This window comes from Podarcis cretensis (assembly GCF_951804945.1).
Source record: "Podarcis cretensis genome assembly, chromosome: 7".
Lineage (NCBI taxonomy): Eukaryota > Metazoa > Chordata > Lepidosauria > Squamata > Lacertidae > Podarcis > Podarcis cretensis.
Genome location: NC_137176.1, coordinates 448,463 through 474,627, shown reverse-complemented (window position 1 = coordinate 474,627; position 26,165 = coordinate 448,463). Strand labels below are relative to the sequence as shown.

The following is a 26,165-nucleotide window of genomic DNA, read 5'->3' as shown; positions in this document are numbered from 1 at the left end:
AAATAAATGTTCTTGTTCAGTTGCTGGTGGTATTGTGACTCACACTTCTGATTTTGTCATCCAACCAGTTGCACAAATTCCTTCTAAGCGCAAGCCCCCTGAAGGGAAATCCCCAGACCACATTATAAAGAGACTTCCCTCTCCATGCTTCATCAGATGTGTCCAAGCTGGGGAGATGAAGTCCATCAGTGCAGCTGGGCTGCTGTTTCTTCTGCAAAGTGCAGTTGCAGCAAATGTCACTGCAGCAAGGCCAACAACTGGGGTAAGAGATGTCTCTTGATTATTTATCATTAACTCCATATATTGTAGTTCTTTTCCTTCTGGCATAATCATCACAATATTATTCAGGTTAAATTGGGTGAGAGTGTTCAAAAGCAGCTGATTCCCAACTAAGTGCTGTGGTAGGTTTTCCAAAAAGCATCCCCCAAAAGATAGGGGAGGTCAGGGGGGAAGCAAAGGGTGGGGGGTTATTTTATATTTGTGTTGCTGTTGGTGTTTATATTACACCATCACAGTATACAGGAGGACAGGACCCTGCCCCAAAGGCCTTACAATTTAGAACTCACCACAGAGCAGACAACACAGTAAGAAGAGGGGAAAGGGAGGCAGGGATAAATTAGGCTTTATTTCAGTGACACCAAATTTATAGCCAGTAGAACAGCATGTCCTTCAAAATTTCCCTGATGAAAATAGGGATGTCCCATTCCATAATGATCATTTTCCTATTTATTTACACATCTTACTGGGTTGCCCCAGCTACTCTGGGCAGCTTCCAACTTATATAAAAACAAAAAAAGGGGTGGATGGGAGAGAAATCCTAGGTTCTTTCATGCTATCTAATCTCATCCAGGGAAGGTTCCCAGCATTCCAAACAACTGTGACCAAGAAACAGAACACAGGGTGAGCAGTTTAGAAACATAAGAGTTGCACCTGCAATTTTGGACAAGGTTGCAGAGGCACCTGGTCCACCCCTGACCCTTGATGACCCTTCCACCACAGGCTTAGCTTCAAAAAGTCATTGAGTGAAAAGTAGCTGCAGGTGAGCCAGGCTTTCTCTGTTGAGACTTCTGTAGGTTTCACCAGGCAGAGGAAGCTGGAGAAGAATGCAGAGCTGCTGTTGACTTTCTCTGTCTGTTGTTGTTCTATGCCTGCCTTGTCTCTTCTTTAGCAGAGCAGGCACAATTTGCTTTTAGGGAACTTGCCTGCTCTCTCTGCAGGTGTTGCAGGAGCCTACATGTGCCTCATCTCACTGAGGGATGGGAAGATGCAAGGGCATGGTACTTCTCCATATTCAGTTTCCATTCAAAGGAGGGATCACTGGAACCTTACAATATTGTATCATACTTGAGCTTATGTATAAATGTTAGCAAAACTGGAGGTAGACAGCTTTAGTGCTCAAACAAAGCAAGTTCCTCTGTCCCACTTTAAATATCCAGCAAGGCATCACTGCATCTCCAGATACTGTTTGTATTTACAGGAACCGCCCGCCCCCCTCCGCCTCAACCCACCTCAGCATTTTCTGTGTCTTTTCTCAGTCTCTCTTGCTCCCCAATTCAGAACTTCAACTTGGGTTATTTGCTGTGTACATGTTACCAGCTTGTTGTGCGGCTAAGTTATTCTTTTTTTCAATTCAGACCAAATCTGGTTTGGGGGAAAATCTGTCAAAAGGTAGTATTCCATATTGCAGGATGCTAACGATGTTTGTACACAGTGGGAGTGCACTGCATGCAAGGCATTCCAAGATGCCTTGGAATGCATCACCCTTGGCTGCAGGGAGGTATCTTTCCTATCTCCTTCTCTGAGTCTTAAAACAATCTTTTAAGAGTTATCTGCCACTGAGGGACATAATCTGAATCTTCCAGACTCTGGCCAGCTATTGCCTTTAGGTGAATAGGAAAACCCACAAGAGTATTCTCAACAGTCAGAGCCTGGCCTATGTGTGGCGAGGAGCACAAAGCAGCCCAGGGCCTGGTGGCAGCAGAACAAGGCCTTTTGTCCCCATTTTTAAGTGGAGGAGGCTCCAAAGAGTCCAGTTGTTCTGGAGGAGAAAGCAATATATATTTACAGTTCCAAGCACTGACAAATCAGGGGACAGTTTTGGGATCAGGACAAGGGATTACAATCCCTTCAGTTATTCTTTTTTCCATTTTTTATTTTAAAATAATCCTCCAGTTTCTGGAGTGAGAGTGAGGAGTGGAATTTGCCACCAGCTTCTCAGAGCCTAGAGGCCATGTTCAGTGTGAGGGAACAGGGAGTTGGGCCAGATTTTGCTTTTTCATGTCAAACAACAACACAACAACAGCAATGGTGGTGTGGTAATTATAGAATTAAGAGTATGGTACTTTGGGGAATTACTGATGTACTGTAAATATCTAGCCTCTTTTCTTCACTTTGAACTTGCTTGAGCACACAACATGAAGAGGGAAAAGGAGTGCTCAACAGGTATGACACCCACTAAATAGATTTTGTTTCTTATCAGTGACCAATGAAGTCAAACAGGCCAGTTGTTCTCTCAGGCTTTTACGCTTTTGTGTCAATAATTGTATAACATTCATGTTATTTCCCCCTACCCCAATTTTCTTGCAGCCATTTGCTAATGTGACTGGTTCTGTGGATGACCACAAAGTTTGCCGATGTTCCGTGTTCTTACCAGACACCACATTCCCTGTGCAGAGGATGGAGAGCCTTGAGATCTTAGCCCAACAGCTCTCAAATAAATTTGAGAGTGAGCTTTCAAAAGTAAGTTACTTTAAAAAATAAATAAAAGTATACACCTCTGTAGTCAGCACATATAGTTTCTGGTTTTTTAAAACTAAGTTGAGAGAGAGAGGGAGGGAGAAATCAGCTCCCATTTGTTTCACAGGATCTGTGCAGAATAACTTCTCAGTAGATAGTGCACAGTGACATTACACAACCTTCTATATTTTTCTGGTCTAATTGGCAACTGCAGGCTTTAATCTGTTTGATTAAGCACCTAAGACTTTGGCTCCTGCAGTTTAATCAGATAATCTTAATCAGTTAGCCTGTGAATTAAGGGACCACTTGATCATTGCTGTTATAATTCTGGTGAGTTATTGGCAGTGTTGCTATTATCATTTTATTTATTTTTTTTTAATGATATTTATTCAGAATTTCAAAAATACATAGGTATATAAAAAAGAATGGAAAAAAACAGGAAAATACAACAACAAAAGAGAAAAAAGAATAAAAAACATAAATACAAAAGAAAAATACAAATCCAAATTACATCCTTTCGTTTGCTTGTTTCTTGGACCTCCTCACACCTCCCTTTTTGTATTCTAACTTAATTCATTATTTCAGCAAATTCTTCCCATATTTCTCAATTTTTATTTAAATAATTTATCTTAACAATCTGTCTTATTTTTCTTTATTAACTCAGCATATCCTTTCCAGCTTTTACTATATTCTGTTATTCAATTTACCATTAATTTCTTTAACCTTATCTTACCTTAAAAACCATAAAATTTCAAAATTAAGCCATATTTATACATAACTCCTTCAAACCTTTCTACTAAAGCCAATTAGTTCCTTTCCAGCATATTCCCTGATGTTTCATTAGTATTACACTAATTCCAAAAATAGAAAGAAATTCTCCTTTTTATATACTTTTTTCCTCTAATTTTATCCAACGTCCCTTCTTCCTGGTCTCGGGTTATGTCAGTCCTTTCTAACCATTACATCCAGTCCATCAATCTGGTGTTCTAATGTCCGAGGCTCTTAGGTCTCTTCTATGCCCCCTCTGTGGATTTTCTTGTTCCTGTTTATATACTTGCACCCTTCCCTGTCCCTTGTTGGTTTCTTTCGTAGTTTCTTCCCTTTCTCCTTGAGGAGTGGATCTCCGGGGAATTCCAACCGGTAGTAATCTCCATTTTCTTTCATCAAACTAGCCCATTCCCCACAGTCCCACTCCCCTAGATTAATTTTGTAATCCAAAAAATAGTTATTCCAAAAATAGTTGTCAACTTGTTTCACAGTCCCACCAGAGTTAAGAGCTTCCTTGACTCCAGACACTTCCAGACACACTCCAAGTTCAATCTTCCAATACTCCGGCTTTTGGTCATGCAGGACTTTGGATCTCTCCATTTGTATCATTTGAGATGCAATCTCGACCTCTTCCATCTTCATCTGCCCTTGGACTTGCCCTGTCAAGCCAGTTTCCTGAGTTGGTTGCTGTAAGATTTCTTTATCGTTGTTTCCTGTTAGTTCATATTCACTGGCTACAGCAGTCATCAAGTCCAACTTTTCATCCATCAAGTTCATTTTCTCATGCAACTGCTTCAGCATAGCATTTGTTTTGCCAAGGGCAGACACCAAAACTTCCTCCCAGCGCATTTCTGTTCAAGGTCAAGCAACTGGTCCCACGGTCTGAGTCTCACAGCTGTAAAGTCTCCCTGTAAACTGCAGCAACAAACTGACAAGCTCCCTCTAGGGGACACAATTTCTATTTACATCCATCTTTAAGATGTATCCAACAAAGGGAAATTTACTTTCGATTTTCAAATACTTTGTTTCTTTAAAATACAGAAATGCAGAAAGCAGCATTGAAGTTAATTTGTTTCTCTTTTTTTTTTAACTATCTGTCAAAGTGTTCCACTTTCAATCAATGGACATCTCCAACAATTTCTGTCCTGACACCCCGTCCCCAGGTTTGGGACGATGGAAACTTATATTCCTTTACTCTCTCTCTGCAGGCTTAGACGGTCAAAATCCCCCCCCCCCTTTTCTCCTGCTGCCAAGGGGGTTTTATTGGTTATAAATGCAGGAAATTTCAATCTTTAGATCAATTTTCCAGGCTATTTAGCTTGCGAAATCTTTGCTTCAGTCTATTTACAAAAAGCGGAAGGCGGACCTCCTGTTTAGACCTTCCCGCTTCATTGCCTAATTCATAAATTTCATAAATTTCTTGGTCAAATCTTCCGTTTTTACTCACGGGTACTTGTTTAAAGTCCAATTGTCATCAGGAAAAAGTCAACGCTCTCCGGCGATGGCTGTGCGGCTTCCCTCCGTGAAAGTAGCAATCGGTTCGCAGCACCGCGCTGCTCACCCCACTCCGCTCCGGAGCCCCAAAGAGGGGTTTCCCCATGGGTAGGGGAGGCGCTCTTGGTGCTCTGCTGAACCCCACGTTCCCAGGCTTCTCCGCCTGGGATTTCTAGCGGGTCCCCGCCTTCGCCGCGGCAGGAAGACCCAATTTTCACGAAGTCCGTTCCTCCGGTCGGAGGAACTCCACCATTCGCCGATAGCGCTGACCCGGAAGTCCTATTATCATTTTATTTCTTATGCCACACCCTCGCATAAGAGCTCTGGGTGACTGATAGGTCACCCTGTTCCAAGGACAGGTGCAGCTAGCAAACCAGTCAAAGCTGAGCCTAGCCACTCAGGCCACATGAGCACCTACAGCTTGGAAGCACCCCCAGACTACAAACCTGTTCTTTTAGGGGGAGTGGCACCTCATGTGGAACATGACATTCACCTGTTTCTTGGAACTGGAACCATTTATCACCAGAGTCTCTGTCTTATCAGAATTCAACCTCAGTTTACTAGCCGTCATCCAACCCATCCCAGTGTTCAGGCATCATTCCAGCACTTGCACAGCCCTTTCTGATTTGGATAGTATGAAGAGAAAGAGTTGACTTTCATCAGCATGCTGATGGTAACATGCTTCAAATATCCAGATGAGGTCATCCAATGGATTAAAATAGATGTTGACTAGCATGGGAGACAAAACAGAACTTGCCATGGGGTTGAACAGAAGTCAGAAACACAAAGGAAAAGATTAAAAATGGCCTTTCCTTCAAAGAACGAGAGTTAGCTTTGTCACATTGCATTGTAACCTATACTTCCTTTAACTTTCAAAAAGGCACATTGTCAGGGGTTCAGGAGCAGAGGCACAGGGAACAGAGGAGATGGAGAGTGAAGGGGAAGAATCCGAGGGGAGCGTAGGAGAAGAGGACAGTGGACCAAGGGATTCCATGAGCCTCTCCAGTGAATCGGAAGATTCACAGAAGGGGGCGCCAGTGGCCAGGGGTAGGGGGTTCCCAAGGGGAACGCCCCAGGAGCAAGGGGGCAGCGGGGACTCCCAGAGCAGTAGTTGGAAATCAGGACCAGCTTCCCCACCAGAGCAGAGTGGGGGGGAAGAGTCCCAAGGATCAGGGCCAGTGCATTCCCCACCAGGGAGAGAAGATAAGGCAGGGCTGACCACACCTCCATAGGAGAGTCAGACAACGGAGGAGAGGTCAGATCCGGCCAGTATCCCGGAAGAGGGAAGCAGTGACAGAAGTAGTGTAACGGTCAGGAGGAAGGTCACTGGGTTGGCGCGAGAGGCAAGTTCAAATGTACAGGAGCGCGGGACAGCAGAGAATGAGGATTGGGAACCGGGTCCTAAAGCCCGCCGGAGGGAGGGGGAGGAGCTAAGTGACTCAGCATCGGAAGAGTCCAGAAAGGGCAATGCCCCAGCGGGCAGGAGGACCCAGAGGAGGAGAGAGCAGCGTAAAAGGTGGGGCCGGGCTAGGATCTTAAACTGGTGTCATCGGGGAGGAGACTCAGATGGTACTTCGCCGGTCTAGGCTTTAAGACGTAGAGCTGCGCGCTGCGGCTTTGAAATGGAAAGTGAACCTCAATAAAGACTTTGTACATAACGACAGCCTCGCGTTGGTCCTCTGTGAGCTGGGACCTAGGGGCAGCTCTGACACACATGTCCTGAGGTTCTGTGCAGGCGTAATTAATAAAATCAGAGGTTAAAAAGCAGCCAGTTAATCAAGTGAAATGTTTTCCTTGGTTGAGAGCCCCACATTAAGCATATTGCTTAACATACAGTGGTGCCCCGCAAGACGAATGCCTCGCAAGACGAAAAACCCGCTAGACGAAAGGGATTTCCGTTTTGGAGGTGCTTCGTAAAACGAATTTCCTATGGGCTTGCTTCGCAAGACGAAAATGTCTTGCGAGTTCCTGCAGGGTTTTTTTCCCCTCCCCCTTTTTCTAAGCCGCTAAGCCGCTTATCCGCTTATCCGCTAAACTGATAAGCCGCTAAAAGCCGCTAAACCGCTAATAGCACTAATCCGCTAAGCCGTCAATGGGCTTGCTTCGCAAGACAAAAAAACCACTAGACGAAGAGAATCGCGGAACGGATTCTTTTCGTCTTGTGAGGCACCACTGTACTGGGGTTGGGGGGTGTCTGTGGATACAGAATCTACTGATTAGCCTTGCTTTTACTGTAACGGCAAGGGAAGCTCCTGTTATTATTGTGGCAGGTAGTTATGGGGGAAAGCAAGGTGGATCTTCTCACACAAAAGAAGGGTGATAATAGCCTGATACTCCTCCTTTCTGTCTGAAAATATTGCAAGATTCAACAGCTCCCTCTGCCTTGTGAAGCTGCACAACAGTGGGTTGTTTTCATGTGGTCATGAGGCTGTCTAATTAAAGCAAAGCTGCTTAGCCTTTTGCTGTTTTGTGGTTTGCTATAGGAATTCTGCTGCCTTTCCCTTGCAACATTCATTAAAATCCCCACAAATAACCCCCAACATCTGTAATTTCGAGGAAGTGGGGGTGGGTGAGGTTTGGGGGTGGAAATACCTCATGCAGCCAAGAACCAGCATTTGACATTGGCTGCTTGATGAAAAATATGCAGGGTTTCAATTAGGTGTCCAGGAGAAATTATTTGACTGCTCCAGGAACCAGACGTCGTAACAAATGAAGTGTCCTTGAATTAATCAGGAGGAAAGACAGAACACTAAATTATAAATTCTGGCCATAAATATTAATAAACTTTCTAACAGTATAATCAGGAAGAGATAAGAAGTTTAAGCATTAAAAAAAATCTACAACAGGGAGGTGGTGGAGACAGAGACAGTTCTCTGGGAACATTTGTTTTTTGCTTAAACACTTTTCTTTAAAGTAATAGGAATTATGACACACCTGCCCAGGGTGAGGCTTACATATGTTCACCTCTGTCCTCTTGTTGACAAATGTCCCTGTCTGCAGAGAAGAGAGGATCCTGGCCCAGGAAGGGGTTGTGTTGGCTGAATGGGAACCATGAAGAGCCAGGGCAAGGAAACACCAACTGATAGTGGACGATCTGGCCCTAGATGCCAAGAATCTCCATAAATTTGTCTAATCCATGTAGGTGCCATCACTGCCTCTTGTGTGAGTGAATCCCACAGAATATATATGCAGCATAGCACCAACTACTAGGGGCAGCCCCCTCAATATTTTTTTCTCCATATTGAGAGGGAGAAGGAGGCCGAGCACCAAGCCGCCTCATGCTCCTCCTCCTGCCAACAGGGACATCACTGATTGACAGAAGCTGCCTCGGCTTCTGATGTCAATCCATGATCTCCTGTTTCGATTGCTGCCAAGCCTCCACCAAGGCCTGCTAAGGCTGCTGATATCCTTCAGGAAGCCAGGCTGCACTTCCGGAAGTGCACTTCTTCTTTTTTCCTTTTTTTTTTTTTTTTTTTTGAGTTTTGAATGCTTTGTTGTATTACATACTAAGTAACATAAATAGTCATTGGAAATCAAAAATAGAAGGAAATAAACAAGTACTCAATCCATGATTAATACACACTGTAAAAAAAGAAAAAAGAAAAGAAAAACGATTGGTGGTTAAATTCACTATGACCTCCGATTCACCCATTGTGTTACCCTCATTACATTTTTAACTACACACTGAACTTTATCTCCTCTATGTTGTTCCATTTCATTTGTAAGATTCTTCTATTACCCACAGAAAGTCAATATATAGAGTTTATTTAAAAGAACATTGTAGAAACATAAATCTGCTGGCAGGTCTGGATTGACTTTCTCTGGAAGTGCACTTTGAGGCACAAGCTACTTGAAGTACATCACTGGCTGCTACAAGGATACTCTCCCCTCAGGGGCTGTCCTCGCCCCCCTTATGCACCGGAGCCCAGCAGAGAAGAAGCATGGCATCGGTGCCAGCACCCCTTCTCTTAGCCACCTTAGGTATGGGGGGGCAGTGCAAGAGACCAAGTGGCTGTGGCCGTGGCATTGTGGTTTGAGTTTCGGGGTACGAGATGTGAAGAGGCATCAGTGGTGTTGGGCGGGCAAGAGGGCAAGAAATGTTGGACCAACGTTGAAGCATATGCTGACTTAATGTCATGATGTCACACGCGCAACATCTGCCCCCTCAATCTCACCCGCAAATTGGCACCTCTGATAATGCCACATGTGAAGAAGTCCTTTCCTTTCTCTGTCCTGAATCTTCTGACATTCAGCTTCACTGGATGGTCCACGGGTTATAGTGTTATGTCTGCCATGCGTAACTTTATAGACCTCTGTCATTTCTCTCCTTACTCCTTAAACCTTTTCTCTAAGTTAAAGAGCCCCCAATGTTGTATCCTTTCCTCCTAAGGGAGGTGCTCCATCCCCTTGATAATTTTGATTGCCAGTTTCTGAACTTTCCCAACTCTACAATATCCTTTTTTCAGGTGAGGTGACCAGAACTGTCCAGGTACAGTAATGCCATAGATTTGTATAATGGCCTTATGATACTGGTAGATTTATTTTCAGTTCCTTTCCTAATGATCACTTGCATGGAATTTGCATCTTTCACAGCTGCCATACACTCGGTTGAAAGCTGTCCACTATGACCTATGCGGCCTAGGACCCTCGTACCTACAGGACCGCCTCTCCTGGTATGCCCTGTGGAGGACCTTAAGGTCCACAAATAACAACACTTTGGAGGTCCCAAGCTGCAAGGTGGTTAGATTGGTCTCAGCTAGGACCAGGACCTTTTCAGTACTGGCCCCACTCTGTCACAAGAGACTAGGGCCCTGCAGGACTTGACATCTTTCTGCAGGGCCTGCAAGACAGAGCTGTTCCACCTGGCCTTTGGTTTGGACTCAGTCTGACCCTTATGTTTCCCTCCCCTTATGGTTTTGATTTATGGGCTACTATTAAAATGAGGCTGCATTTTAAATGGTATTTTAACCCGTATTTTAATAAACTGGGTTCCCCCCATTATGTTTTATTGTAATTTTATTGGTGTTAGCCGCCCTCTGGCCGGGGAGGGCGGGGTATAATAAAAATTTATTAGCAGTAGTAGTAGTAGTAGTAGTAGTAAGTTAGTGAGACAGGACTGACCCTTGCCGAAGCCAGTTTGTTCATCTTCAGCAGGACTTTCATCTGTATTCTTGGTAATTCTATCTTTAACAATGCTTTTCACCAGTTTTAATGTAACCAGCCTGTAGTTCCCTGGATCCAGCCTGGATCCTTTTTAAAAAACGGTATTACCCTGGCCACTAACTAGTCTTCAGGTACAGAGGCTGATCTTAGAGACAAGTTAAATATTTTTGTGAGAAGGACAACAATTTTTCTCTCTCCCTCTCTCTCTCTACATACAGTGGTGCCCCGCAAGACGAATGCCTCGCAAGATGAAAAACCCGCTAGACGAAAGGGTTTTCCGTTTTGGAGGCGCTTCGCAAAACGAATTTCCCTATGGGCTTGCTTCGCAAGACGAAATGTCTTGCGAGTTTTTCCGACTTTTTTTCCCTCCCCCCCTTTTTCTAAGCCGCTAAGCCACTTATCTGCTTATCCGCAAAGCTGATAAGCTGCTAAAAGCCGCTAAGCCGCTAATAGCGCTAATCCGCTAAGCCGTCAATGGGCTTGCTTCGCAAGACGAAAAAACCGCTAGACGAACAGAATCGCAGAACGGATTCTTTTCGTCTTGCGAGGCACCACTGTACAATACATAAAGGTAAAGCTCATCTCGCTTTACTGGCTGAGGGAGCTGGCGTAGAACTTCTGGGTCATGTGGTCAGCATGACTAAGCCGCTTCTGGCGAACCAGAGCAGTGCACGGAAACACCGTTTAGCTTCCCGCCAGAGCAGTACCTATTTATCTACTTGCACTTTTTTGACGTGCTAGGTTGGCAGGAGCAGGGACCGAGCAACGGGAGCTCACCCTGTCGCTGGGATTCAAACCGCCAGCCTTCTGATCAGCAAGTCCTAGGCTCTGTGGTTTAACACACAGCGCCACCCGCATCCCTTACATACAATACATACATACATTTCAGTTTTTAAACAATATTTTGACAGCAATTTCACGTTTGAGTCATTTAAGATCTCTTGGGTGGATAACATCCAGACTTCCAGATTTTTTAAGGTTTTTTTTTCTCAATAAGATCTAGAACTTTTTCTCTTGTAACCACTATTTGTTCCTCAGACTAAAAGTTTATTCAGGCACAGAGATCTGTGCTATAGGCTTTTCTGTGAAGATAGATGCAAGTGATTCATTCAGCTTCTCTGTCATCTCCTTCTCTTGTTTAGCACACCTTTGATTTCCTTGTCACCCAAAGGTCCACCTCTCTAACTGTGGGTGGGATTTAATAGGCAGGAGAGGATATATTAATTGCAATTTATTCCTCCAAGGCCCATGTATGAGAGTTGAACATACATTTAAAATATGGGCCTGAATAAAGTTTAAAATCCCATCCTGAACAGAAAAATTGGAAGTATAGGAATTAGGCTGTGAAGGCTTTCTCACCTGACTTCACAAAGAATCAGACAACAGACTGAGAATCACATAATCATAGAATTGTAGAGGGTCATCTATTCCAGCAGTGACAGATTTCTTGCAGAAGTTAAGAAGGGATGGTCAAGGACTAAAATCAGCCATTTGGTTCATTCTTAATGGGGTCCCACTTGTAGGACTACAAAAAAAATTTAACAACCTACATGAATAATTTTGATAGGAACTTTAAAAAAATCATTTTAATCATTTGTGCTTACTAGCGAATTATCTTGAGCTATTCAGCAAAATAAGTGATTACAGAAAAAGTCATCTTCCCAGTTGAAAGCTGTTTAAGGATAGTTTTAAACAATGAAATTTCTGAAACCTAACAGTGTTGTTCTCCTGTGGAGCACTATGTGATTAAAGTTATGGTAGCTGGAAAAAGAAACCCCCCAGCCCTGCCCCAAACCTTTGTGGCTCCGCAGTCCAGCTGGACAATTCAGCCTAGCAGGGCAACAAACCCTCAAGCTAGATGCAGAGCGACACATCCTCTGACATAATCTTGGCAGATAACATATCGGGTCAGACATGAAAACACAGCTTTTCTACAGGGGTGTTAAAGATACTCACTTATTTATGAGAATTGTTTATACAGGAAAAATAAAGAGCTTTTTGAGCCTTCTGTTTCATAGTTGAGGTCATTTGGTAAAGACATAAAATAAATGCAACCTCATTTGTTATTGTTCTATATAAAAACATTATTCAAGTCATCACCTTTCTTATTATTTCCAGCAGCAAATGATTGATGGATCTTGTAAATGCATAACTGTTCTTGAAAATGGCTAGGTGCCCCAGGCACTACACTTCCAAGCATCTGTTTGAGACGTGCTTATATTGCACCGGTATGTCCTCTTGTAATCTCACACTGGAATCACAATGCTGAGGATTTCTTTTACACAGTCAATCATCCTGACATGAAAACCTATTAAATATCACAATCTGAAGGGTTAACTAGAGGGTGACATGATCCGAAAAGAACCTGTATGGCTTTGGATTGTTCACCACATGTACTCAGCTAACAGAACTGTACAAATGATACGTTTGGTGATAAGCTAAATCTAAGGTCATGATTGTGAAACATTGTTCATTTTTACTTTTTACTTTTTACTATGATGTTCCCATACACCCTGAGTTCACATTCTTCCAGGTTTCATTCCCCTAACCCTCCTGAAAATTCAACCAGCCCCACTCCCTAATTGCTGTTCTGTGAAGGCCTATTTAGTTCTACATGCTTTGCAGGAATCTCAGCAACCAACTTGAACTGGGTGGTTCAAACTTCTTCCCTTCCCTGTGATAGGTGATGCCATGATAGTTAACTGGTGTGAAATAAAAGGAAGGCTGTAATGCAGATCATGTGTCCTATACATCCATTTCGTCTGTAGTTATAGGCAGGGACTCTTGGGGTTCTCTGCCTTGTCCCAGGGGCATCTGGTTCTGAGAATGGGACTTTACCTAGTTAATTTCCATGGATACTCAGTACTCAGGCTTCCAAAACATCTTTAGATATAGAAAGTAGCATGTGTATGCAGTGTTGGCCCCTGCAATTGGTAAGGTAGGTAATCTATGTAAATGTATTTCTGCCTAAAAGCTCTTGTGATCGATTGCACTTGATTGATGAATTCACCAGATTTATTTTTTTTAAAGTATGGATAAGGATCATCTATGTCATTCTGTCACAGTTGGAGGCACTTTTCTGTTGAACTCAATAAAAATTAAAACCCACTGAGAAAAATGTAGCTGAACAGTGATTACACTTTCCCTATCCTGCAGACATTCTTCTTTATCTATGTCATTTATCTGTAATCTTTGTCTTTATTTTTAGACCAGAATCCACAGCAATGTTATATAAGCTTCTGTGCTCAGTGGTACCCAAGTAATCATATTTTGATCTTGGCGAGATTACAGAGGTGCAGTGGGGCAAAACTTATCTTTTTAAAAGGTATCTTAAATACATTTTCTAAAATGGAATACATTCCTGTGTATATGTATAGATTACCAAGTACACCAAAGAAATTGCAATGTATGAAAAAAAGATTGTAAACCTAACCATCAAGATTGAGCACATGGAGAAGATGAGCATTTCTTACACTGAACTGGACTTCCAACTGATGAAACTGGAAATCAGTGAAATGGAGAGGCTAGTCACACAGCTGAAAAGTACGCTAACGGGAAGCAATGTGATTGTTGAGCAGCTGTATGGAGAGGTATGGTAAAAGCTTTGTTAAGATCCACAGTTTCTCCTGATAAAAACTCCAGTAGCTTTAATATGATTCTCCTGAAATTATGCACATATAACCAAAGGTAGAAATTATTCCCTCCCTTCCTAGCCAGTTTACACAAGGACTGGAAAATATGGCTGGTCCATGAATAAGAGAAAAGTGTCAAGGATGAAACAGTGGGGCTGGAATAAGGGTCAAGAGTAAGGGGGAGAAGGATCCAGGCCCTAAGGAGGAAATGGGAGCTATGTGGTCCAGAATAATTACCATGGACCAATCAAAGCTCCACAAGTAACCTGCTCTGTAAAAAAATTAGTAACTATTCCCACACTGAGCACTGAAAAGAATTCATAAATTTGCATCCAATCGCCCACTCATTTTGTTCAAGGCACTTCACAGTAAAAGAACAAAACCATGCACACAAAACAAAACAGGAAGTTAAAGCAAATTAGTAACCTTATCCTAAGCTATTTGCAAAAGCCAAAAGATTTCTATGTGACACTGAGCACCTGTCATACATCTATCTACATTAATGGGGATGGCATAAAATTTATTGTTAGAAATGCACAATTTCTAATTACAGTTGTACCTCGGGTTACATACGCTTCAGGCTGCAGACTCCGCAAACCCAGAAATAGTACCTCGGGTTAAGAACTTTGCTTCAGGATGAGAACAGAAATTGCACAGCAGCAGCCCGGCGGCAGCGGGAGGCCCCATTAGCTAAAGTGGTACCTCAGGTTAAGAACAGTTTCAGGTTAAGAACGGACCTCCGTACCACTGTACTTACTGCACTCTTGGTAACATCCTTTATTAAAATATCAGCAAAAATGAGTTTGCAAAACAAACTTGAGCATAACCAAAAGTCACTCCTACCATTTTATGTGCCTAGATTAAGAATTTGAGTCTTATGGTGAATGAACTGGAATCGCTGGATAAGCATAACATCCTTGCAGTCCGCCGAGAAATTCTGGCTCTAAAGAATAAATTGCAAGAATGTGAAGCGAATACAAACCAGAGCACCACCAGCCACTACATCCCTCCTGGTAAGTATTTGTTTTGTTAGATGATGGAACGTATGTTGCAGAAGTATATTTTCATATTTTCCATTCTTGGAGGGCAGGGTAAATAATTAGATCTGAGGCTTCTTTCCTGAAAACTTTTCATTTTGTTACATATATTGTGAATGAATTATCTTTAGTATTCATTTGCCCAGCCCTCAGCATGTCACACTGTGGCCATTTTCATCCTTCCTTGCAGTGAATGAGAAAAAGAGCAGAGAGGAGGAGGACCAGGCAATTAATGGAGAAATTCTTCATTTTGCAATGAAACAGGGATTAAAATGCTTCTGAAAGTAAATAAGTAAATAATATCCTAACCAACCAGAAGTAAGCCCTTTTGAACTCTAAAAGGAAGGGGGAGGCCTCAATTTCAGCAGCATCTTGGAAGGTTTGGGACTTCAAAACACCTGGCACTGGATGGCATGGTGACATCATGTGATTGACAGTGGGTGGCCTTTCCCACCTGTCTAATTTGGCCTGCAACACCAATCCTGATAATGATTAGGTTGTGTGTGACTGCAACTCTAAAAAACACCAAAGGCTCCCGACCCCTTAGATTGTTCCAGGTTGTGTGTGACTGCAACTCTAAAAAACACTGAGACATGACTTGGTACCTAAATGAAGCCACATGGTAAAATGCGCAGAAAAATGCTGGAATAAAACACTTCCCCACTGGTCAAAAGTACAAAGAACGGTCAAAATTTTGACTTCAGTTTATTGCACAGATTGCTTGCAAGGTTCCTGAATGAGTCTCCCACCCTACCCAACCTGTTGAGCTTTAGCTCAATGACTCTTACCACATTCCAGAATGGCTCCTAATTTTGGAGGCGGGGGACCTTTGTCAGAGGTAGCAAGATTCAGTGATAACTCACTGATGCCAGAATTTAATACATTCAAGTTATCTACATAACATAATGGAGGATCTTCTGCAGTGACTCTCTTCTGAAACTGCCTTTGTGATCTGCTGCTCATCACAATCTTGGGAAATACATTTCCTGCACTATCAGTATGCTTGCAGTATGCTAATGAAATGGGCCATAAGGGAAATCAGTCTCAGATAATCACCATGGCAAAGTGTGGAAGACACTTCAATGACCACAGATTAACAGGGACCCCTGACCCATCAGGTAGTGTAGTGGCTTCTGTTATGCTCTTGGATGGCTCCCTTCATCTCAGTTGGGCTTATTCAGAAAATCTTCTGGTGAACAGCACACCATTCTGCTGAACTATCTCTGCTGCCATTTTCACAGGACCCAGGATTTGCCCTCTGAGTAGGCGGCTGCTGCCCATTCCCTCATGATGGGACAGTCTCTGGTACTTTACATGCTTGTGGGGACCTGTGACCCTCCAGTGTTGTTGGGCTGCAGCCACCATTGTCCTAACGTGCGTGTTCAGTGGCTAGAGAGGATGGGATTTGTAGTCTAATAATATCTAGGGGCCCACAGGAAACAGTCCCTGGATTATAAGGTACAAAGTGGGTCAGGAAAAAAGTTACGTGTTTTGTATGAAGGGCAATTCATCTCAGAAAGATCTTATTATTTTTGTTCACCACATGCTTCTGTTTCCTTGATAGAAGGATAAATGAAGTGATGGAAGACAAAGTTTCATTGTTCAAAACACCTTCTTAAACTTACTTGCCTTTCAGGCAGCAGCTGCATTTTCTCTCTGAAGGATGAGGAACCCTTTTGTCTGTCAGGTCATGTGGGGCTGGGGAGAGAGAGATTTAAAACACACACACATATACAAAAGATCTGAAACAACACCTCTGAAGCCCAGAAAGGGCATTACTCTCCTTCAAGAAACAGCTAAAAAACTTGAATTTTGAGTCACAGAGTTGTGTGTGCAGGGGGAGAGGCTCTATGCTTTTTGCACTAGTCATTTTCCGACACACAAAAATCTCTCCCACTAGCTGTATTTTCATCCTTTTTGGGGGGGTTGCTGGATGAGCTTTCACAATAAATATACATCTGTATGGGGGAAAGCAGTCAGAGTAAGTCTGAACAAAAGAAACTAGTCTGCCACTAACTTGTTTAAAATTACTGGCCTCCACAGCAAGGCTACTTTTCCATATTATTTTAAAACAAGGCTGATGGGGGTTTAATGTTACCTACATTTGCATGTAATCTCTAATTTGCCCCTGACTTGACTGCAACACCCAGATAGCTGGGGAGCAGGAGGACCCTGTAATTTCCCTTACTTTCTAAGTGGGTGGGGGCTTTGTGGGTTTACAGCTTCCTTGCACTCATCGAAGCAGGTGAGAGCAAATAGTTAAGTACATTCTCCCAGCAAACTTAGCTCCATGTGTATATCTGCCAGCCCATTTGGCTTCCATTTGCTTTGGGTTCATATTATATTTATAATGTTTGTATTAAACTGGGTGATTTTTTTGTCCTGATTCCAATGCTTTCCTTTTTCTCCTCTCTCTTTCCTTGATATTTTGTGGCGGGTGTGAAGAGTGCCTAGGAAATCCCAGAGCTGTCTAAGCTTATGAATCTAATGAGACTATATAAAGTTTAATGGCTATGGAAGAGCTTTAGAAAGTCACCTCATGAGATGCTTCTCTTGTGGCTGTGCTCAATAGAGTGGATTAGCCTAGTTTGCAGCAATGTTAAAACAAAATATGTCCTCCATTTTGCTTGCAAATTTCTAACTCAATGCTCATTCCAAGGAAGAAAAAAGCATTTGGCATACTGAATTACACCCTCATTTTCTGAAGAACATTTTGGCAAATCATTGTCATTTTCATCTGTTTAACAATTCTCCCCTCCAAAAATAGTCTTTTGTCTTATCTACACAGTTACTTCACTGTAGATCAGTGCTAAATAAAAGCATATTTGATATGCCTCTGACTTCTATTTTTTTTATATAATAATATTTATTAAATTTTGTATAACCAATAAAAAACATACATAATAACATAATATTTTCCATTATCCACATTTCATTCTCAACTTTGGACTTCCTCACATCTCTTGTTCCTGCTTTCTAAACATAAATTTTACCAGCAAATTATTAACTTGATTTAATTCATATAATATAATTTTCCAATATTTAATATCTCAAATTTTGGGATTTAACATACACTTATTAAAGCTTAATCATAAAATATTACTTATCCCAGATTTATCTTTTCATCTTCCAATTGAATTTAAATTTATATTCTTTATAACTAGTTTGTTGAAGCCATGTTTTTACTAATCTTACATCTTTCTTAACAATCATACAATTTGCAATATTTTTGTAGATAGTCCTTGAATTTCTTCCAGTCTTCCTCCACCAGTTCTTCTCCCAGGTCTTGGATTCTGCCCGTCATCTCCGCCAGTTCCATATAGTCTATCAGTTGCATCTGCCATTCTTCCAGTGTGGGTACTTGAGTTTTCCAGCTTTTAGCAATGAGTATCCTTGCTGCTGTTGTAGCGTACATAAAAAAGGTTCGATCCTTCTTTTGCACACTCTGACCAACAATGCCCAAGAGAAAGGCCTCTGGTTTCTTAGGGAAGGTATACTTAAATACCTTTTTCAGTTCATTGTAAATCATTTCCCAGAAAACCTTCACTCTAGGGCAAGTCCACCAGAGGTGAAAGAATGTTCCTTCAGCTTGTTTACACTTCCAACATTTATTATCAGATACATGGTATATCTTTGCAAGCTTGACTGGGGTCATGTACCACCTGTAAATCATTTTCATAATATTTTCTTTCAAGGCATTACATGCCGTAAATCTCAAACCTGTAGTCCATAACTTTTCCCAGTCAGCAAACATGATGTTGTACCCTATGTCCTGTGCCCATTTTATCATAGCTGATTTGACCGTTTCATCCTGTGTATTCCATTTTAACAGCAAATTATACATTCTTGAAAGTATCTTAGAGCTGGGTTCTAACAGTTCAGTTTCTAACTTTGATTTTTCCACCTGGAATCCTACCTTTTTATCCAACTTAAAAACTTCTTTAATCTGAGCATAATGTAGCCAATCTCGCACTTTATCTTTTATTTTCTCCATACTCTGCAACCTCCAGTTATCTCCATCTTTTTCTATTATTTCCCAATATTTCGGCCATTTGGCCTCCATATTGAGTTTTTTCACAGCCTTAGCCTCCATTGGTGATAACCACCTTGGGGTCTTGTTTTCCAATAAGTCATTATATTTCAACCAGACATTAAATACGGCTTTTCTGACAACATGGTTCTTAAAATTCTTAAGTATTTTGGCCTTGTCATACCATAGATATGCATGCCACCCAAACGCATTGTTGAATCCTTCCAAATCTAAAACATCAGTGTTCTCGAGAAGTAGCCAGTCTTTCAACCAGCAGAAAGCTGCTGATTCATAATACAACTTTAGGTCCGGCAGGGCAAATCCCCCTCTTTCTTTAGCATCAGTTAATATCTTAAACTTAATTCTGGGCTTTTTGCCCTGCCAGACAAATCTTGAAATATCTCTCTGCCACCTCCCAAAACACTCCATTTTGTCCACAATCTGCAAAGTTTGAAACAGAAATGACATTTTTGGCAATACATTCATCTTAATTGCAGCAATACGTCCTGTCAAAGAAAGTTTCAGTCTTGACCAAACATCTAAATCCCTTTTAATTTCAGACCAACATTTTTCATAATTGTCTTTAAATAAGTTCCTGTTCTTCGGTGTTATATTTACCCCTAGGTATCTCACTTTTTTAACCACATTTAATTCTGTCTCTTTCTGAAACCTTTCTGATTCTGAATAAGTCAATTTTTTTTCCAAAACCTTAGTTTTTTGCTTATTAAGTTTAAATCCTGCCACTCGACCAAACTCATAAATCAGTTGTAATACCCTTTTAGTACTGGGCTCTGGCTCCTGTAGGGTCAAAACTAGGTCATCTGCAAATGCTTTCAGTTTGTATTGTTTCGCTCCCTTTTTTGAAACAGGTGCACTTGTTCATGGCATTATAATCATGTTTACAGTAGTCAGTGGCCATGCTAGAAGTCTGATATGCCTCTGACTTCTAGCATGGCCACTGACTACTGTAAACATGATTATAATGCCATGAACAAGTGCACCTGTTTCAAAAAAGGGAGCTGCTGCCTTGTAGGTGCATCTGCCCTCTTTACACATGCACACCTTATAGATAAGATGGCAGGGTATTATTTTTTCCTGTAGTGTTTTCTAATGTGAGAAAGTGCTTTACAAGTCTAATGTCATTTATACTTTCCTGTGAGACTGAGAAGTAACCAATGGTTGCTGGTGTAACTCAGTTGGTAGAGCATGAGTCTCTTAATCTCAGGATCATGGTTTCAAGCCCCATGTTAGGCAAAAGATTCCTAGATGACCCTAGGGGTTGCTCCAACTCTACAGTTCTATGATTCTATGCCCAATGAGCTTCAGGGCTGAGTAGGAATCTTAATGGAGCTATCCTATGTCCATGGCTGTAGCCAGGATTTTTGTTAGGGGGGAGGCTTTTGTTAGGGGAGGGAGAACCTCACATGTGTAATGATTTGTAGAGATTTTGATTGATTTACAGGGGGCAGATGCCCCCCTGCCCCCTGGCTATGCCCATGCCTACACCTGTCCTGTTTCTGGGAAGCTGTTGCCTAAAGCGGTCTAATGTGCTAGTGACACCTGCCTGTCTGTCTCCACCTCTTCTCCCTTCTCCCTTTCCCTTCATGTAAAGTTATGATGAAAGCCTCTTGCAGTCTAAGTCTTAGACTTAGACAATTCAGGAAAGAGCAAGAAAGAGTGTTTTAGCATGGATCTCATTAAGCTTATTTCAGTTTTATCCTGCTTTAGCTTTCATGACTTACTTCAAAGACTCCTGAGAATAGTGAAAGTGCTTAAAATTTCTTTGTTTGGTGATGGCCTTGATGGTTTAGCAAGTACGTGAGATGGGTCCAGAGAGGAGTATGCTCATTTCCTTCCAATTTGCAGAAGGTGGTCTGAAGCAGGGAGCCTGCTGTGCTTTGGGAAAACCTTTGAGAGCCGTGTTTGTCCAGGGATCTGAAAAGCATGTATGGAAGTCTCCCTGCTTCAGAAGATTGCTTTCCCTGTGCTAAAAGGTGATGGGAAAGGTGACAGAGGGATGCAGCTCGTGGATATGTCCCTGCTGCCTGTCCCACTCTTGGGTTTCCTGAGCTCAAAATGTAGTGCTTGAAGATGACTTAAAGCATTTGTCTTTCAGGGCAAAGGCTTGTGCTCAAATCACTTCCACCACAATGACTTTCAGTCTTTGCCGTTTAAGAAAGGGAAGAAAGATCCCTGGTTCCTCTCCCAGAACTGCAGTCCTCAGTATCTGGAAAAGCACCCATATACTCTCTTAGTGTCCCTTCAAACATTGCAAGGATTGTGGGTACATGTGTGTGAATATGCTGTGTGCTTCTGAGATTCCCTGAAATTTGTAAGTGCTTTTCTAAGCTTTTCCTGATGACTGTGTACATGTCATGGGAAACTGTGAGGGGTCCCCGTTATCTATGAGTTATACTTGAGGTGAAAGAAAGACTAGCATGGCTCCAGCATATTGTGGGGGACCACAGGAGTTTACTAAGTGTATGAACATATATCTGCTAATTCCCCTAGTTGTGTGTGAAACATTTCTTAACTCCCCTGCATTGACATGCATGCTGTCCCATGGTCAAGCTTTGAAAACAAGTGACAGCTTGAATAATGGATGTACATTTATTTCTTATGCCTTCCAATATTTACAAAGTGAGAGGATGCTTTGTTTTCTTCTACTCCCCTCCACCCCACCCTGTTCTGCTCATACTGACATTAAAGAAACTCAACAGCAACACAGTATTCAGATCTAGTACAAGAAATGGATAACCTACCCTGACTATTCATGTGCATGTTGTGTGCATGTTGAAAAGGCTGTTTTGTTTTTAAAAAGAAAAACCTAGACTGGATATTGAACCTCAAACAATGTTTGATGTTAATAAACCAAACCCACTTCTAACTTTAATAATTCATGTATTATTTCATAAGTAAAGAACAAACAAATGTTCAGGAAAGAGATCTCTTTAAGGGGGAAAATAAGATCTTCTTATTTCTTTTGTACCATAAAAAGCCTTTTGGCTGAATACATGATTGTTTTTTATTTATGAAACAATGCATGAATTATTAAGATGAAGCTAGATCCGTGCTTGGTTTAATGACATGAAAAATTATTTTAGGCTGAATCTCTGCAACTTGCTGTGGACATTTTTATATCTTTTTTGCAGCTTTTAAAAAAGTAAGTTGCAGATTTATGCATGCCGTTAATAAGCATTTAATTTGAAAATAACATTACTGATTTAGGTGCACTAATTCATAATGTGTTGACAGTTAAGGGCAAACTATAAATTATAGTGGCTTCTCTGCTGTGTAAAGAGCTCCCATTGATTTAGTGAGCTGGTAAGTGGCACAACATTTAGCAGTAAACCCGGATCATAAAACTACCTATTCTATTCCTGTATTGGGCTGATGGAGGTATATATAACTCTAAGTACAGAAGTGTAGGTATGCCAAGAGCTGAGATCATGTTGATTGCATGTGAGTTGGGCAGTCCCCAGTTCAGTTTTTGCCTTACCATGAACTCTCTCAGGGTTGGATTTGGCAACTCTCCCATCAATAGTCTGGGGATAGCAATCAACACTGGCCTGAGCTGTTGTAAGGGTGACTAAAGGCTCGTTTACACTTCCACTTGCCCCATGTCTAGAAAGCATGGGTCCCTGGGTTTTCCCAGGAACAAATGGAAGTGTGGATGAGCCCTGAGTAACATTTGTCTTATAGACTCACTACAATCAGATCAGGAGGTTGAACTCCACAACTTCACATTGCAGGTAGAGGATTGCATATTAAAGGACAAGATTTAGCTTTCTACCTGACATGCTAGTTTTCTATGTGCAGGTGTTTTTTATTGTTGTTTTTGGAGGTGGAGGTTCTATCATTGCCCTTCTCCTGTGCATTCTGAAATAGTACAGCCTAGAAGCAGTTTTGCCAAATGCTAATATGTTTTGTCTAGAGCAATGATGGGAACCTATGGCCCTCCAGGAGTTGTTTGACTCCAGTTCCTATCAGCCCTAGCTAGAATGGGCAATGGTCAGGGATGATGGGTTTTGTAGTTTAGTAATACCTGGAGGGCCACAGGTTGCCCCCCCCCCCATCTAGAAACTCTCTAAAGTGTTATATAAATGCTTGATGTTGTTACGTTAACAACCATTTCTTTTCAATACTATTGACCCTGGGAATGCATTGTCCTCCTGTTTTAGCAATATGTTTGCTTGGGAGTCAGAATGGTGGATAAAGTCAATTCAATTCACATTTAAAGGCAAACCTGCTTAATCCACACTTTGCAAAACAATATGAGAACTGAAACACAGCCATCCTTCTGGACATGACACTCTTAGTCAATTTTGCCCGGAATGATTCATTTAATCTCTGGGGGGAAACCCCCATGATTGCAATAGGTTTTCTCTAGCTATGTTCCAAACTGATGCGTTGCCAAGACACCTGGTCTGGAGCGAGGGTCCTGTGACACGAAAGGTAATAACTAGCCAAGAGCAGGATGGGAGGTAGAAATGAGGGTGAGGAAGTGGTGGTGAGTGACTGAGGGCACAAAGCAAGTGAGAGGTGAAGATTTTAGAGACATAAGTTATTTCACTGCCAGAGATACTCAGAATCTTTGAACTGCATATGTGCAACACACTCTGTTTTTGGTTGGTTTCAGGAAGCTGCAGTCATGGTGGAATTGCAAATGCCAGCCAGCCCTTTGTGATCCAGCTAAACTGGAGAGGATTTGACTACAAATATGGTGCCTGGGGAAGATATACCTCTCCCCTGAACCCTGAAAAGGAGCTTTATTGGGTTGCACCACTGAACACTGATGGAAGATACCTGGAATATTATAGACTTCATGATTCCTTTGATAATTTATTGCTGTTCAGATACTCTAATCAATTTAGAATTCTATATGGCCAGGGCAGTGGCATGGTTGCTTACAACAACTATATGTATTTTAACCAACATGGCTCAAGAGATATGAGCAAACTAGATTTAAGCACCAATACTGTGGTGCTGAAGAAAACTCTTCCAGATGCTGCTTTTAACAATCGGTTCTCATATGCAGGGGTGTCATGGCAAGATCTGGATTTTGCTGTGGATGAGAATGGATTGTGGGTAATTTACTCAAAAGAAGCTAGCACAGGTAATATCGTGATAAGCAGACTTAATGAAACAACTCTTGAGGTGATCAGTACATGGGAAACAAGGCAGTACAAGCCAGCCGTGTCCAATGCTTTTGTTGTGTGTGGTGTGCTCTATGCCACAAGGCCCATCAATACTAGGAAGGAGGAAATATTTTACACATATGACACAAACACAGGAAGAGAAGGCAGAACAAGCATCACTCTAGATAAAATGCTAGAAACAATTCAGAGTATCAACTACAGCCCTATAGATGGGAAACTTTATGTGTTCAATGATGGCTACCTTGTTCAGCATCAGTTGACCTTCCAGACTCTTCCACAACAAAAGTGAAGCAGAGGAAGCAGAGGTTTGACTTGTTTGTAATTCATTTGTACTATCTCCCAATATTGCTACTACATTTCTGAGGGGCGAGGGGCAGAAATGTAATATTAACTCATGGCAACATGGAAGTTTGGAAAACTTGGGGCAAGGTCCAGCCAATGTTGAACACTTAAATTTCAATTATTTCACCAGCCTTTGCTTTATTTCATTAAGCCTTTGCTTAACATTCCCACTGAAATGAGCAGGACTTAAAACTGCTTAAGCTTGGCTTGATTGTGCCCATAACAATACGCCTTGCATGGTTCAGACCAATTGTCCCTTTAGGTCAGTGTTCTTCCTATGTGTGATGCTCATGTCTGTTACTAGGGGGGGGGACCTGGTCTTTTTGGATTGGGGCAGGGGAATATATTCATCTCTACCTCAGGGCTTTCCTACTCCATATTATTTGCTATGCAGACTTACAACATTTCCTCTCAAAGCACCACTACTGTTATTACATTTTCCCAGTGCTCAAATTGCTGTAGTTCATTGCAGTGAGAATTTGGTTCTGCTCCCAGGCTGCGGTTTGTGTGTGTCATAGGCACCATTTGGTTAGCATTTGTGGTATCAGAATAACACATGACAACTCCTTGTCTGTACTCTCTCCCCTATTCCTGTGCCTTATAGTGACATGTTTTATACATGATTATAGTTTTAAAATATTCTTTGAATGTCATCAACACTCATCTAGACTTACTAACAATAATGAAATGTTTTAAAGTGGAAAGTTATATAAATTGTAGACTGAGGACTCTTTCATCCCTCATCAGCACTCTGAATGGTGCTTTGCCAATTTCACTTTGGATAGTCAGAATGAAACTGATAACTTTTGGGGAGACAGGCCCTTTATGGTTACTACCCCTCTCCACTGACTCCCACAAGTATATCTTGTGAAATCTGGATGGGGCCTTAAAGTTATTGCTCAGGGATATGTGGAAGGATCACACAAAAAATACAGTTAGTGGATACGCTCATGAGGCACACTCCTTCTGTGAAAGCTCAGATAATAAAATTAACAAGAGCTACACAGCAAAGGATTGTTATGTTCATTTCAATGAGGCTTGCTCAAGAGAACAATCCACAAGGTAGATTGTGACCTTTATGTCCACACAGCATAATCCAAGCCAGGGTGTATGCAAAACAATTTGCCACTAATGTAAAAGTACTGCCAATTTTAGCCAAATATTAATCTATCTCTTTGGATAGATTCCAGTCCTCAAGCTTCTTGATGTGAAAAGAGTCCTGCAAAGGTAATAAAGATTTAGGCCAAATGAAGCCTTCCTTTTTTGGACTGGAATATATAAAAAATGGCTCATTGCTGTTGTCCCTACTTTTGGAGGAAATGGGAGAGCAATAGTATTTGTTTTATGAAAAGGGGGTCTTATTTGTGACATTTTGGACAACAAATTCCAAGATACTATGCAAACATTTGTAAACCCCTCCTTTGTTGTGATCAATGAGTGAATAATTGATTTTTTTGTAGCAAGAAATTATAATATGCTATGCCATCTTTTGCATTTTTATTAATTATGAATAATTGTGATTAGAATTTTGAATGAACTACATACAGTAAATTTTCTATGACTTCTATATTTTGTAAATAAAAGAAAACTCTAGACCACCATCTAATACAGAATTTAGTGTGCTTAATCTCACAACTGCCTCTCTTCTACTTGTTCAATGGTTTCTTCCTACACACTTCTGTTTGCCATATAAATATCAAATAATGAATATTTTAAAAACCCAAAAAATTAAAAGTAGATTCATAATAAAACATGGAAGTTGTGCTAGCTTGGATACTGTAAGTGCATTTGCATAAATGTGATG

At 41.5% G+C, this 26,165-nt stretch overlaps 1 protein-coding gene across 1 annotated transcript in view; it reads left to right on the top strand.

Annotated features, from left to right (window-relative positions):
- The window catches only part of OLFM4 (olfactomedin 4), a 74,729-nt gene extending 48,755 nt beyond the window's left edge, over window positions 1-25,974 (top strand). Inside the window, exons 2-6 of the mRNA XM_079983608.1 lie at window positions 69-262; window positions 2,587-2,739; window positions 13,539-13,751; window positions 14,653-14,806; window positions 23,500-25,974. Of these exons, the coding sequence (XP_079839734.1) occupies window positions 176-262; window positions 2,587-2,739; window positions 13,539-13,751; window positions 14,653-14,806; window positions 23,500-24,308 (1,416 nt within the window). The 5' untranslated portion in view covers window positions 69-175 and the 3' untranslated portion in view covers window positions 24,309-25,974. The remainder of the gene's footprint in view (window positions 1-68; window positions 263-2,586; window positions 2,740-13,538; window positions 13,752-14,652; window positions 14,807-23,499) is intronic.
- The last annotated feature ends 191 nt before the right edge of the window (window positions 25,975-26,165 follow it).